General features: G+C 41.4%; 1 protein-coding gene across 21 annotated transcripts in view; it reads right to left on the bottom strand.

Annotated features, from left to right (window-relative positions):
* Positions 1 to 14,881, bottom strand: part of MICAL2 (microtubule associated monooxygenase, calponin and LIM domain containing 2) — a 146,429-nt gene that overhangs the window by 98,571 nt on the left and 32,977 nt on the right. For 20 of the 21 annotated variants that reach the window (XM_082057594.1, XM_082057595.1, XM_082057593.1 and 17 more), the window contains exon 2: positions 10,196 to 10,552. In XM_082057594.1, the coding sequence (XP_081913720.1) occupies positions 10,196 to 10,459 (264 nt within the window). In that variant the 5' untranslated portion in view covers positions 10,460 to 10,552. Of the gene's footprint in view, positions 1 to 10,195; positions 10,553 to 14,051; positions 14,073 to 14,881 lie in introns of those variants that run through there. The other variant, XM_082057600.1, reaches the window with a different exon arrangement.

Below are 14,881 nucleotides of genomic sequence, written 5' to 3'. Positions count from 1 at the left end.
GTTCAGAAGCACCTGCCTGAGCAACCCCGGCTTGTTCTGCAGCACTGGGGCTGTTGGGCAGTGACCCTCCCACCCGCCATGGGCCTCCAGCCAAGTTCAACACAGAGCTGGTGGCCAGCAGACCCAGGGGCCGCCCCGCCGCTCAGCACAGCCCCCACCTGCCAGGAACGGCTGCCCACCACAAACTATTATTGCCTACCTCACTAAAAAAAAAAAATCCAAGAGAAATGCATCTGCCTTCCATCGAGCCCTTGCTGATCAACGTAACTTGTTATTAATGACCTGGGTGTGTAGTCCTTGGCAGGAAGCTCGTCCCCATCTCTTGCAATGCTCTCTAATCTGAGTTGCGATTTATCCTGGGGCAGTTGTTTTATCTCAATTGTAAATCTGGAGAGGACGGTGGAGAGCACAGGTAGGATGGGGAGATGGACACCAGCCACAGAGAGGAGTAGTTGCTGTTGCACAGGTCCTTCTAAAGCTGCTCTTGTAACTCATTTAAACGGACAGTGCAAGTAAGCAACACAAGACTAATTCAAAGTCTGGCATAACCACGTAGTTCCTTCTCAGTTAGTATCTTAGTCAAATGAACAAATCCAGAGTGATGCAAGGCAAGTATCTCTTGGTTGGTTTCTTAAGCAGAACAGGCATGACCTTGGGAAACACGAGCTGTTCTTTGGGCTGAAACAGGAGCAGCAAATATCCACAGCAAAATCAAACTTTGAAAAACTAAATAGAATTTGATCTAGTCATGTTTGCAAGACTATTAGAGAGAGAAGGTGAAATGAATAACAGTTCTAGTTGTGTTCCAAGTAACTATGTAGTGTTTCTAACATAGATTAAATTAAGGTATTTAAGCCTTTCCTACAGGTCACAGTCTCGTCTCTAAAACTCCGACCATTCTTGGTCTTGTTTCTCTCTCTCTTGTCTGTAACACATGCTTCAAGTTGGGCAAGATATTTTAGCTGGGTTTTCACCTGCACCACCTAGATGAAAAGGAAACCACCCCAGTCCCTGACACCACAGGCCTCCTTAGGCTCCCAGAATCAGCTCCCCTTGAGTCAACACCACATCCTATGGACTCAGGCTTGGTGTGTGGTCCATTATATGCACCAAATCATTTTCTGCAGCACATTCCCAATTTTCTCTGAGTGTTACGCTCCTTTGTTAGAAGGGTCATAATTTTCTAGTAGCTTTCATAAATTTTATCCTGTTGATCTCAGACCGTTTCTTCAATTTTTCAATATTTAAAAAAAATTCTAATCCTGCATTTCAAAGCACTTGCAACCCATTCCAGCTTGGTTACCTCCGCACCTCCTCAGTCCAGCACCCAAATTCTTCATTAGTATGACAAATACCAGCCTACAGCAACGATCACTGAAATCCCACTTAATGTGTTGCCCCAGTGTGGCAGCAAACTATTGCTAGCACTGCTCTAAGTACAGCTCTTTAGCTGCCCATGTGCCATAACTTAATGTAAACTATATTCACAAGTTTGCTCATTACAGCAAGGGCTTTATGAGGGTCAAGTCAGAACTGCAGCTTCTGCTTCCCTGGGCCAACTTCTTCATAAAGGAGGAAGATGCCTGTATCTGGCTGTAGCTCTCACAAGCAATGCAAGGTGCCACCAGTACCTACTTCATCCCTCCTCTCCCAGTTGGTTTGTATAAGAGCCCCACAGCTCTCATGTATATCTAATTTAAAACTTCAGTAGACATGAAGTACAGCTCTTCTGTTAGCTGAAATGATATAACACTTGTCCTCCTGCCACTACCCAAGAGCCAGACAAAACCAAGGCACATCAAGCACCTTTCAGGCTGCCATGGTTCTGGAAGATTTGCAGTAAAACGTGCCCAGCTGCCAGGATGACAGCTCTCCCTTGTGAAGGTTTTTTCACCACAGAAATATGTGGTTCTTCCCACCACCAGGTTTGTTCCAAAATACAGCTCAAACCCACCCAAACATTCCCAAGCCAAGGGAAAGGTTAGAAGACTGAACAATTAGAAAACTATAATGATGTCACATTGGGGCATAAACTCAGCTTATTTTTCAATAAACATTTTTCATCAGATATATAGGTTAAGGCACAAATATCCTGGAGACCTGAAATGGCAAACAGGTGTCCGTGTTTCCAGAAACGTGGCGGTTTGCAGACACAAACAAGTTCTGTGCATAAATGTAGACATGTTAGGCAACGTGGGAATTTTAAGAACTGAACAACAATAATCCACCTTTAAACACTGTAGCATAGAAAGTGAGGCAAATTAACCCAATTTCAAGAGCATTAAAGGGGAATTTCTACTTTGTCATGACAACATCCCAGTTAAACTCCATCACTGCTAAGGCTTTTAGAGAGGAAATACAAATAGAATTGTGTTATTTGCTTAAGACAATCAGCTTCTACTGAAATACAGGGCGCTTCAAAAAGATGGATCCAAATTGAAATCACTATATCTCTTTTCCTGGAGTTGTTTTAGACCTGCACATTTGACCGCTTATTTAGTAACCAGATGTCTTTAAGCTGGAGATTTTCATGTGTGAGTTTCAAAACCTTTTTTTCTGAGGTACAGCAAAGAAATATCCTGCTTTGAAACTGGGTTCATCTTGAAACACCCTGCATTTTACATCTTCACTTCTTATAGAGCACCTCTTAGAACTGTGGTATTTTACCTTCTACCAAAAGTGTTTTAAAAGCATTTTGCCTAAACCAGAAAATAATGTAGCATTAGATTTGTCAGCTGAAAGAGGAAAGAGAACAACCACATCCCCAAAATCCCAGGTTCTCACGACAGACATGGGAACCTTGGGAAGGACCTGAGCTGTAGGAGACAGGAAATTGCCTTATTGTCTGAAATCTGGTTTTTAGCAGCCAAGTGTTTAATCATGTCTTGGTAGCAAAAGTTATGTATTTCCTCACTTATCGGTACACAAACATTACCAGAGCGAAGCTGGAAACGTAGCTAACAACAAACCCCTGACAACCACATCTGGGGGCTCTCTGAGGCCTGGAGAAGAAGCCAAAACATAGCATGGACACGGGTGGTGTGGGGCCCACACTGGAGCACCCCTGAATGGTGGACAGACATATGGACCTGCCGCTTCACACAAACCCAAACCACTGCAAAGCCAGAGTTGTGTGTGGGAACAGACCCCGTCGCAACCTTTTGCTTCATCCAAACTTAATTAAGCCACTTGCAGAGACAATAGTAGCGTTTTGTGTGAAAGTAACTGGGTGTCACTCCCTGTGGGAATCTCTATAAAACATCTAGGAAATCAGGTCAGGGTGGGACAGTTCCCTTCTGTTTGCCGATTACTTGCAAAGCCATTAAGCAGGGGACACAGAAACAGCACGGTGCTTTTAAGTACAGATGTAAAGCTACTGTTATCTTGCAAGCCAAAAAATTTAAAATTCCCAAATGCCTGAAAACGTCTTAGTGAGGCTGTCTGATTATGTTACTTTGGCTGGGCTTCATTGCTTTTCATGACCGATAAAGCTGAAAAATCGTGTGTTTGTGGAAATGTCTGTAGGATAATAAAAATAAAGTGACTTCATTACCAAATCACATGCCAAACATTTGCTTTTGCTGACGTAATTTGGCCCAATCTCAGTTTAAAACACAGCTCAAAGAGTCAAATGCTTTTTTTGTTTCCAAAGAACCCTGTCTGCTGCGTGTCCTGCCATCACCCGAGCTTCTCCTCATCCCCTTGCTAAAAATCCTTAGAGATAAAAATGCATAGACGGTGACTTCTGTGGTTTCACTGCATGTTCACAGGTAACTTGCTGCTTCTCCCCTCATCTCAAACAAATCTTCTTTACCACTTATTCTCATTAGTCCCATGTTTTCTACTACTTGGAAATAATTCTGTAAAAGTTACATATTAAAATACTTTAAAATAAGTTTACAATGAAAAACCAGTGCAAGGTTTTAGGTGCCCTGTCCTAAAAGGCAAAAGCAAAAAAGCACAGATACCAAAATAAACAGTTTGTCTTTCATGTACACCAAACAATCCTAGATGCCACTTTAAATGTCAATAGAATACCCTAATACTCTAATTAGAGAATACTCTAAATGCCCATAACACCTCCATAGTTTCTGGATTCAGCTATCCAAGCACTGTGTATTTCATTTTTTGGGGGGGGGGGGGGGGGGGGGGGGAAGCAAGCAAGCAGCTGAATGTCTTTTTGTGAAAAGTCACAACCCTTTTCATTCACTAAACTTCCTATAAATATGGCAGTCAGCTTCTAGTTTTGAGTTTTACGACCTTCACAGGACTGCGTTTTTATTATAATAAGCAAGTCAGCAATGCTATCTCATACATCTAAGATAAGTTTGGTGTGTTCATTATAAACCCTGATTATCATGTTTGGAAATCTCCCCATTTCGATTATTATTTTGAAGAGATTAGCAAATCCAGCAAAAGGGACATGCCATCTGGATATTTGCTCTTTATAGAATAAACAGGTTAAAGTTTGCAATATAATAAGGATATTTTTGAGTTGGAGCACAACTAGCACTCCCTTCTTTCATGTTACTATTCAATTACTCTCTTTAAAAAAAAAAAAAGTATTTGTCTCAAGGGACACAATCAGTCAGAACACACAAACTCACTGGCTTCTGTACCAGTACATACAGCCATACAGCACAGCGAAAACCTGGCTAAAAATTGTGAGTTGCCTCTGAAGGATCAACAAACGCCAGCACTTCAGGAGAAAATTTAGCCACAATACCAGCAGGTTTATACATGCTGGATGATTTGCTTAATTAAGAGATGAGTATTTGTTTAGCACTACAGAGGAAGGTAGAGAGAGGGGAGAGGAAGACATCTAGAACCCAACCTGCCTAATTTAACATGAGGGGCAAGACTGCAGATTAGTATGTTTGTAAACAACTGAGGAATGGTAAGAAGCCAATTTCTACCTAATAACAAGGAGAGAGACCTGGTATCCGCTCCCCATCCTGGTGATTATCCTACAGCCACAGAACACGGCAGCAGCCAGCACTGCCAAGAAGTACCTCTCCCCTTCTCAGCACTGCGGGAAGGAGAGGACCAAGCAAGGAAGGTTTTATTAACTCCCAAAGCATTCATTTGGCAGTCTTCACAAATGAAGACAATAGGCAAAAGAGCGGAAGGGGTTTGGCAGATAAAGACCATCCTGTTTTATCATCTGTGGGTACACCAGTGTGGTTTGTACAGGGAGATGAGTCTCAGAGCCAGAGCTGAGTCAGTCCCAAAGCTCCCAACCTCCATCCCCATTTCTGACTCAGGGACCCTCTTCAGCTGACTCACATCCTGGCCCCCAACTCCCCTCCAACCCCCCTCAAGCCACACGCTCTCTGTAACGCTGCCTCAGCTAAAGCAGCACCGTGGAGCCTTCCCTATGACAGAAATGCCAATGCCACCAAGCCCGGGCAGGACCAACAGCACGTGACACTACTGAAAAGAGCCACTGCGTTTCTACGCAAGCCCTGAAAATACAGTCATAAATAATTTTAGAGTCATTCTCTTGCAATAAGTTTCCCAACATGACTTTTTGAAAGAGAACCTAATCTATTAGAAAACAAGCTTTGAAAGGCCAAGTCCAGGAATGAGGAAAATGAGAGGCCAAGAGGGACTGAGTTCAAGATCATTGCATTTGTTTTTAAGGAATCTACATGATAGATACACACATACATATGACAGATATACACCTACAAATGCGCATATGTATATATTTATATACACAGCACTCAAAACCTGCTTTATACTAATGTCTAGTTAGGTCATGAAACCTCTGCTTAAGCTGTGCAAGTCTTCTGCCCAGAAACCCTGCCCAAGGTGGGGCCTACCATAGAGACAGTGCTTGGAAGAACAAAGCCGTGAACAGGAATTGGCCAGTGCCCTCCCCACAATGCACAACACCATCATCTGAAACTGGGCATACCCAGAGAGAAACGCTAGAGTCTGTCAAGGCACTCAATAACTACATGTTGGCACTTGAATCAAAGTGCCCTGAGCTCTCCTCAAGCGTAAGCACGTGTTTTGAAAAGAAACAGCATACGTGTTTGAGGGGGAAGACAACATTACATTTGCATGCTTTAGAGAAACACCTCCCTTCAGAATAATTCTGGGATGTTTCCATGTGCAGCGATCTCTGCTCTTCTCAAACACGAATCTACAGTCTTGGGAGAGCCAGAATTTCAGGTGCACAGCATGAACCAGGTCCTGCCCTCTGATACACACACATACATATCCCAAACATCAGTGGGAGCCTCATTTACATGTACAGGCACATATCTTTATCATTTACACATGTAAACTGCCATTAAATCAAGTAAAGAACCTATACCATACAGAGAGGTTCAAATAAATATTTAGAGAACACTCTCATATGTCTTCAATAGGCTATTGAATACACTGTGCAACTAGCTGGACAAATTCTTGTTCATCATCATATTATGTTTTGCATGTTCAAAAATTTAGAGAGACAGTCAAACTGCTGGCATGGTGAACAACATATGTTAAACCTTTAATCTTCTTCAATCGTCTAGCTACATTTCATTCCATGAAGAAACAAATAATCATTATAGATACCAAGCATGCTACTCTGAATTGATTAGTAAAAGATGAAAATGAGAGAGGAACTTTGCCAAGATAATCAAGCTGTGCTGTTTTTCTAGACATATTTGCAAAAATCACAGTACGGTTTCTAGAGTTTTGGCCACTTAGGACAGACTTCTGTTTCCCTCTAATACTGGTGAACTGTGCAAATGCCAGCTCCAGAGACATCTATTCTGAACAGAGCTAATTCCCATTTTACAAGCTTGTGATGGAAGTGTATGTTTGGTAGAGATTTAACATACATAGAGATGGGCTCTTACAGTTCCAAAACAAAGTTTGTTTCTTCCCCAATTTTGTGCATGTCTTTCTGCAGCACTTTGGGTTTTGTTGTTATTGGGCTTGGTTTTGTTGGGGTTTTTTTTGGTGTTTGTTTTGTTTTGTTGGTTGGGTTTAGTGTTTGGTTGGTTTGTTTGGTTGTTTTTTCTTCTACAAGTAATTAAAGGGAAAGTAAAGTCCACAGTAAGGCAACTCTGAAATAGCAGGGGGTTTGAACTTCAAAAGTTGTTCAACTGGTTTTATTCATCCAGCTTAAAATCATATCATTGTAGAAACTCTGAAAGCTGTATTGGGCAATGTTCTTCAAGAGCAGTTAAGACAGAGGATTATTGTTATTTAGCTGGAGCGGAATGTTTTCTATGTATAAAACTTATGCATATTATCATGAGTAACTTAAGTGTGGCTAAGGAGTTTTTAAGCACAAAAATCAACAAGTACAGCATTCAGCTCTTAAATACTGTGAAAAAAAATGAACTGGTTTTGGACAAGGCAGCAGGTTCTTGGTTTAAAAAAAAAAAATAATAATAATAATTAAAAAAAGAGAGATACATGAGTAGTTTCGATCCTGATTGCATTTTATCTCTTTTATCTTCTCTGAAGAAGACTGGGAAGATCGAAAGAAGCCAGAGAGATTGCAAAGCTGTATCTGAGAAGAACTGTGAGCTACAGACCGAGCTACAGAGCTCATGGCCACAAAATCATATAAAGCCTTCAAGTCATATACTTCTTTAAAATAATGCCCACTAGCAATCTTGGCTCTGTTTACAGAACTGCAGTTGCAAAAATCCACTTAGCTCATCTTGTGATCCTATTTAACAAGTAAGATTTTTACTGCGGGCTGATCTACTTCAACCAGCCCCCGGGCAACTCCACAGAGGTGAGCGCCGGGCGCTGCTGTCAGGATTTAGCCTGACAACTCCCATTTGCCTGCTTCACTACTAAAAATGGTAGCCAGCATCACATGCGAGAAAGACAGAAGCTTAAAATTGCCAGTTGCACAAAGGGAAATTGTGGTATGTATATTGTAGCCTAATCTCTCTGCACTGGCATTTTGGTTGGACTGCCAGCATTTCTGGGAATTCCTTATCTGTAAGCGGGGCTGTCAGAGTCCACCACGGCAACCATCAGGGAGTCCACAGTCTTTGCCCAACGTGTCTCCTCTCATTCCTGTTTCATAGATAGGCTTTCACAGCCGGCTGTGATTCATGTGTGAGGAATGTTTGGTAGATATCCCCACAGAGCCCGCAGACCGTGGTTACTGCTTCCATTCGCAGCAATCTGAAGATTCATGTTTTTTCATTTGCAGCAATCTGGAGATTCATGTTTCTCTCGTTAAGTCAGTGATGACACAGTGAAGTGTGGGTCTGGGCATGGTCCAGGTTCATAGTGAACATCTACAAATATTTCACAGAATATCTATACACACTCTGTTCATATACAAACATCCTATATTCATTTGCAATTTGATCACATGTGCATCATAGATATGTCCATTAATTTCTACAAATACTTACACCATGCCACTAAAAATAAATCTTTACTCTTGAAGAGCAGTAATACCATACTTTCAACCCTGCAGAAGGTGTTGATTAGCCTCCTGCTTGGCAGCCTTGTGAAGCATTACACAGGCTGTCTTTTATGTACCAATTGATTTCCGTGAGTCTCTTCACCATATACAAAAATTAATCACTTTGCCTAGGAACTTTGCAGAACGAGGCCCTGGCTTTGTAATTTCACACTTGAGAGAGAAGTACTTCATTTTTATATTTCACCTGGCTCTTAAAACTGCTGTTTTGTTTTGCAAATACTTCCTCAAACTAACCATGGAAATCTGGACCTGGGGCTGTATGTGTAGGTAAGGTATACGTGGAGTATCTCCTATAATTTGTTAATCATTGGACACTTTCTCATTCTTTCCCTTTCCTGTATGTTTTCATCACAAAGATGCCCCATGACAGATGTTCAAGGCCTTTTCAAAAGAACAAAAGGGAGGAAGGAAACACAGGTCAAAAAGTGAAACAAAGGGAAAAAGGAAAGGAGAAAAACAGAGGCTGTCAGGAAAGCATTGCAAATAGCTGTATTGGCACTCTTCATTTTTTAAAGAAAACTGTAGTAAGGACATTCATTATCTTAGAAAAAGTTAATAATAAAGAGCTTATCAAAAATTAATTAAAAAACCCAGAGGCCTATATATGTACTGAAGATAACATGCTGTCCTTCTCCCTGGCTTTTTTCGAGAAGTTTCAATGCAATGATGCAAACAAGAAGAAAGAGACCTTCAACGCTGCCTGTCTGCTGAGTCCATAAAATAATTAAAGCTGTCACTGAAGCGTTAAGAAGTTGTCCACAGTTTGGGGGTCTAGTTACTAACCAGTGTGCTCTTCCTCCCTGTTCTACACAGTCAAATAGCTTCTTAAAACTTATCCTTCTTGGGGCAACTTTTAGCCATCACTTGCAGTAAAGAAGTGAATCGCTCTCAGACAAAGCTATTAAAAATATTCTGTGATAGCTAGATTTAACAAGTGATATGAACTAGAGTATTTTGTACAGTTTTATCAACTAGATTTATACCAGCGTTCAGTGGTTCTCCCTATCAAAATATGGCATTGCGTGGTCTGCTGAAGAGAAAATAATTTCCTGGCCTTACCACAACTAAGCAGACCATCTCCTTCAGTAACTACCACATAATTATCCAAATTCTGCTTGCGAAAAAGCAGTTACAGGAAAGTATTTAAGTAATCTCTAAGCAGAGCAGGATTTTGTCTTGCTGTCATTTAGCAACTAGAGTCAATGCCAGGTGACAAGGACAGATCCTCAGGCCTCTAAGTAGCACTTCCCAGAGAACAGCTTAGGAAGTGCTGCTGAAACACGTTTGACCAGTCCTTGTGTCTCACAGCACACACCAAGCAGCAACAGAGGAGTCTGCTGAATATACTCTGCTTTGCACCTTGCAAAACCCTTTTTCATAAAGCAAGTAGTTCTTGTAAGCCTGGAATAAACGAAGCCTACCTACTGCCTCATGCGTTTACATTTCACACTGGATTGACGTCGATGTCTAAAGAGGGCAGAGAACTTTTCTGCCACGATTGAGGCAGATTGTAAAGCAGGGTGCTCTTAGGACCAGTCTTAGCTGCTGTGTTTCCACAAAACTTGCAGAACAAAAATATCTGAAAATTTGTCAAAATCAGTTGGTATCAGCCAGTTTCAAAAGTACATTAAAGGGAAAGTTACATTGCATGTGATGGTATAAACTTTGCTTCTGCAGAAAAACAAGTTTAAAAGATTCTAAGCTATAAAATGAAAACTGAACTTCTCCACTTACCTTAGTGTTCATACAAGATTTTCCTCGTTTATATTCTTTGTGACTTGCTCTTTTATCAAGCTTGTTCCACAAAGCTTTGGCTTTCCACGTGGTCACTCTTGACTTCAGTTTGGTGTAAAAGTTTCTATTGTCCAAAGGATCTAATTCAAGTTGGCGAGTGAGAATATTAAAGGCCTGAATGGTACCTTTGCATGTTGATGCTTGTATAAAGTTTTCAAATATCTGGCCAGCTTGACTGTATTTTTCATCATCGTTTTCCCCCATGTTACAAGAAATGTGTTGAAAAGGATTAAGCTGGAGCTCTTGCGCCGGGGTACAGGTGATCAACACTACCAAGTACTTCCACGCATGTTACTCCTGAAAAAGACAAACACAGGTCATATTAAAGCAAGTCTGCCTGACAAATAAACCCCACAAACTGTATATCCAATATAAAACAATAGAATACAATAAAAAACACAGGATATGGTGACTGGATAACCAGATGCAAAGTTAGTAGTGGCATCCACGGTAAGCATTACAAGTAAACATAATATACTTCTGCTATCATGGCATGGACTTCACAAAGACTGCCTTAAAAACTACAAACTCAATCCTACTGCTGGCCTACAACCAGCTTCACTGAGAGCCTGAGGATTTCTTTAATTTTTGTTCAGTGATAACAAGCAACAGACGAAGCAAAAACAAGTGTCCAGATGCTCTTCCCAAGCAGAATTTATGTCACGTCAAGCACACCTTTGGTAAAACTTTGGTCTTAAAAATTCTTAGAAACCTGCAGCCAAAAGTCAACACTATTTGAGGGAGTTTCCTCCCATTGCACGAGCTAGGCCCAAGAGTGCACCTTAGCCAAATACATTTAGAATTGGCACAACCACTTGCCACAAGCAAACACACAAAACAGGCTCAGCAGAAACATTATCACAAGTTACACCAGAACTGAAGACAGAGAAAACAAGTAACCACAGAGAGCTGCCCTTTTTCTAATTCTCTTGCCAAAACGAGAAAGGGTTCAGTGCTTTAGTGCATAGAAAGGAATTTTATCTCCACGTCTCCGCATGTTAAACGCTGAAGTTATGCGTTTGGAGTCTTACCTTGTCATGTGCTGATGATATAAAGTAATGATGTTTGGCCCACTAAGCCTCATTGGCTTTTCCCAGTAACATGATCACTGTCAAACTGGGCCTGATATTCCAGATAAATACCCTTAACATTCTGTAAGAGCAATGCTATTCTAAATTAACATAAGTTCGTAAGAACTAAAATACTTTCATTGTGGCACTCCCTTATCCTTCTTTAACCTTGCTCTCAATCTCTAATGGGGAGAGTCAGCCAAGATACACTGAAAATATCCAAGTGGCTTTCACATTTTCCAAGAAAATTGTTACAGGTTATGTATAAACTTGTCCTCAGAAAAGGGTCTACCCGGACATAAGTCCAAAGATTTAAGTCATGGATTCTTTTTCTTCCTATTAAAGAATTGTCTACCAGTTCAAGAAATCAAAAACTAAATCAATGCTTGCCCAACCTCCCACTTAATTTGGAACATCATCTGTTGGCTGATAGTTTTAAAATAAATTGTTAGAAAGGCCTTTGAAGTTATGCTTTTTAATTTAACACTGTCTACAAACTATTCATTCTCTGCTTGCATTTCCTTCAAAGAAGAAAAGAGAAAACATAACCGGTGTATTTAAGTAAAGAAGAGACCTGCCATGTCTATCTTACAATCCTCTAATACAGAAAAATATTATGCAACTTATTAAAGAGATCCCATGGGGAGATACAAGGAAGCATTTGGAATACTCACATTCCCTGGCTGCACTCAAAATAAATAACCTTTGTGTGCACATCATCAGTCTGTTGTTGGTTTGTGGGTAAAATAAATTGCCAATGTTGAGAGTTTGTACATTTTCTTAGACTAAATGTCATGATTAAATATTTGGTGCCAAGAATAAGTCAGGAAATTTTTGTTTTCCCCTCTGAATACTCGATTTATAGTACGCTCCATCCCTTTTCTGAAGAGTTTTGTGGCTTTGTGAGGTAAACGCACAAACATTTTATATGCCCTGACTTCCAGAAGGTCTAATTTTTCAAGAAACTGAGTGCCATGAACTCCAATTGACTCAAAAGGAGTTGAGGATGTCTCGCACCTTTCCAGGTTCAACTGCTCGATGATGAATTAGCAAACCCCTCCAACATCTGCAGGCCAGCAGGAGGGAGCTCAGCACCACCCTCACCAGCTCTGGCTACACAGCAGTTTTGGGGTCAGTCCTAAACCAGCCAACAGGTCCAGAAGTTCCCAGAGGAACGGGAACGGCAGAGGACTGCCACGTGGAAAGGCTGCTGTATGTCTGGGCTTAAGCTTTACACACAAGTGCTATTATATTACAAGCAGAAGGCAACACAGGGCAACTGAAGATAGCAATGGCATAGAGTAAGATGCTACAATACAGCTTAAACAGCTTGATACACAAGCACCCCAGAATTCAAGATCCATTGGAAAAAAATAAAATAAAAATCAAGGATATACACTTACTTTACCTGACTTCCATACCTGCCTGAGATATTCTTTATAATAGAAAAGCCAACATGTTTGGGTATTTTTTCCTCAAAATGAATAGCTTCTTGGGGAGTGGGAAAGCATGAGTGAAACGTTCCACTTTGGACATTTCAGCTCAGGGAGTGGCAGCCAGATTAGGTTTTCTTAATGACTATAAACTCACATTGCTACTGCCTCAGTGCTACCAAAGACTCTGACTGACTGAACAGCTATAAAAAACAAACCAAAACAAAACAACTTCCTCTCCATTGTTTTCATTAGCTCACCACAAGACTGTTGTGTTCATAAAACACAAATATCTTTAAAAGCTAGCTCTGCCATAATTGATAAGTGAGTCTGATCACAAGTGCTTCCATTTAATGTCTTTTCTGCTCAAAAGAGAGGAGATTTTTGTAGCCTCCGCTGCTTCCATCCAGCAAGGAAAGAGGGGAAAAGGAAGGCCAAAAGAGTAGAGCCATATCTGAACGAAACAAAGAAGAAAAGCAGCATGTGATAGGGCTGATAACGTTGAAGACAAGACAGAAGAGGTGGTTGGCAGGAGCCACTGCAGGCAAACAGGAGACGAAAACATTTTTAGCGTGATGCAAACACACAAACACAGAGAGCAGACCTGGGCTTCCTCTGCCTTCCCACCACGGAAGAACAGCCAGGACACCTTCCCAGCCTTAACACCTCCCTCCTCCAGCACAGCAGTGCCAGGGCTGAGGCCGTTCCTTTGGGGCACAGAGTTTTCTCCTCGTGAACTTCCGAAACACTCCCATCTCGTCCACGCTGCAAAGCTCTGGAGCAGCATCTCAGCACAGACATCTGCTCACCAGCAAAGCATTTCTCATCGCTGTGTCAGAGGTCATGTTCTCAAAAAAAGCTACATTTTGTGGTCAGAAAGGCAGGGTGAGACGGGAGACTCTGGTTACTTGGGTTTCTGGCTTGCTGGAAACACCACTTTTTCCTCCTTTTTTTGGCACGAACACTGTGCTGACAGATGACAGAGAGGAAGACAGTGCTCTAAGTATATGCAGCTCATGGAAAAGTATGCTTTTTTCTGAGGAGTCACCAAGATTTCACTACGGTATTGTACCTAACTCACTAGAAACAATGCAGCAAGGACAAGAAGTTGAACTGAGTAATGAAGTATAAAGTTTGCTGTTCTGTAACTGTCTCAAAGACTTAAGACGCAATGCATAAACTGATTACCTGCAGTGGGAGAAAAACAACAACGACAAAGAAGCACAACACACAAACCCTAAAATAGTGTTTGAGGCAATACAGTACTTGAGTTCTTAGAGTATTATCATTTACCCTTTTTCTTCCTTCATCACACAGATCACTCTAGGGATGAAATATGGCTCCAAAAGTCTCATCAAGGTGAGTGTTGACGCTGAAACGGCAAACTACGCTTCTCAAAGTGACCATTGAACTTCCTTTGGAAGCACAATCCTAAAATATAATGAAGTTTATTTGAAACTTTACTGACGTGCTACACAGCCCAATAAAAATTTGGGCCACAGGAAGAGAATGACAGAGCAGGAAATAGTCTCGACAAACAGTTAAGTCAGAACTGAAGCATCTACGGGTTAGATTCACAGCTAACAAGAACTGTCACTTTAGGTTCCGTGTACACACAAGAATTTGGCCTTCCAGGCAGCTTCCCGTGGTGCCACAGGGTCTCTGGAGGGCTCCCAGATGCCGTGAAGAAGAAGGGCTGCATTTTTCGATTCCTGCTACTGCAATAAGTCAGCCCAACCTCCTTTCTGTCTCCAGTCCAGGACGAACTGGAATGTGAGATAAGAAAGTCAGAGAAGTGCTGCTCATGCCTGGTGGCTACCCAAGGAGAAAGTCAAGATCTTATTACAACTTAAGGGAAAGCGGTGCAAAAGGGGCAGAGAGAAAGGAGAAATTAAAGCGATGGTGCATGTACAGATATACGCATGAGAAAGCAAACGCCTCCAGTCTTGGTTGACATTTTCTGCCAGTGGAACAAGCTCTGTTACTACAGATGATTTTGAGAACAGTGAAAAAAATGCCTCCACTCTCAGTGTAATTCCATTAATTATCACCAGTTAAATGGATGTATGGAGCTGGTTCACATCTGCACATGAAGCCTTCCAGCATAATACAGCAAGCAAAAA

The sequence above is a fragment of the Streptopelia decaocto genome, assembly GCF_964273445.1.
Source record: "Streptopelia decaocto genome assembly, chromosome: 7".
NCBI classification, from domain to species: domain Eukaryota; kingdom Metazoa; phylum Chordata; class Aves; order Columbiformes; family Columbidae; genus Streptopelia; species Streptopelia decaocto.
Note: the sequence above shows the minus strand (reverse complement) of the source record. Positions and strands in the feature narration are given on the sequence as shown.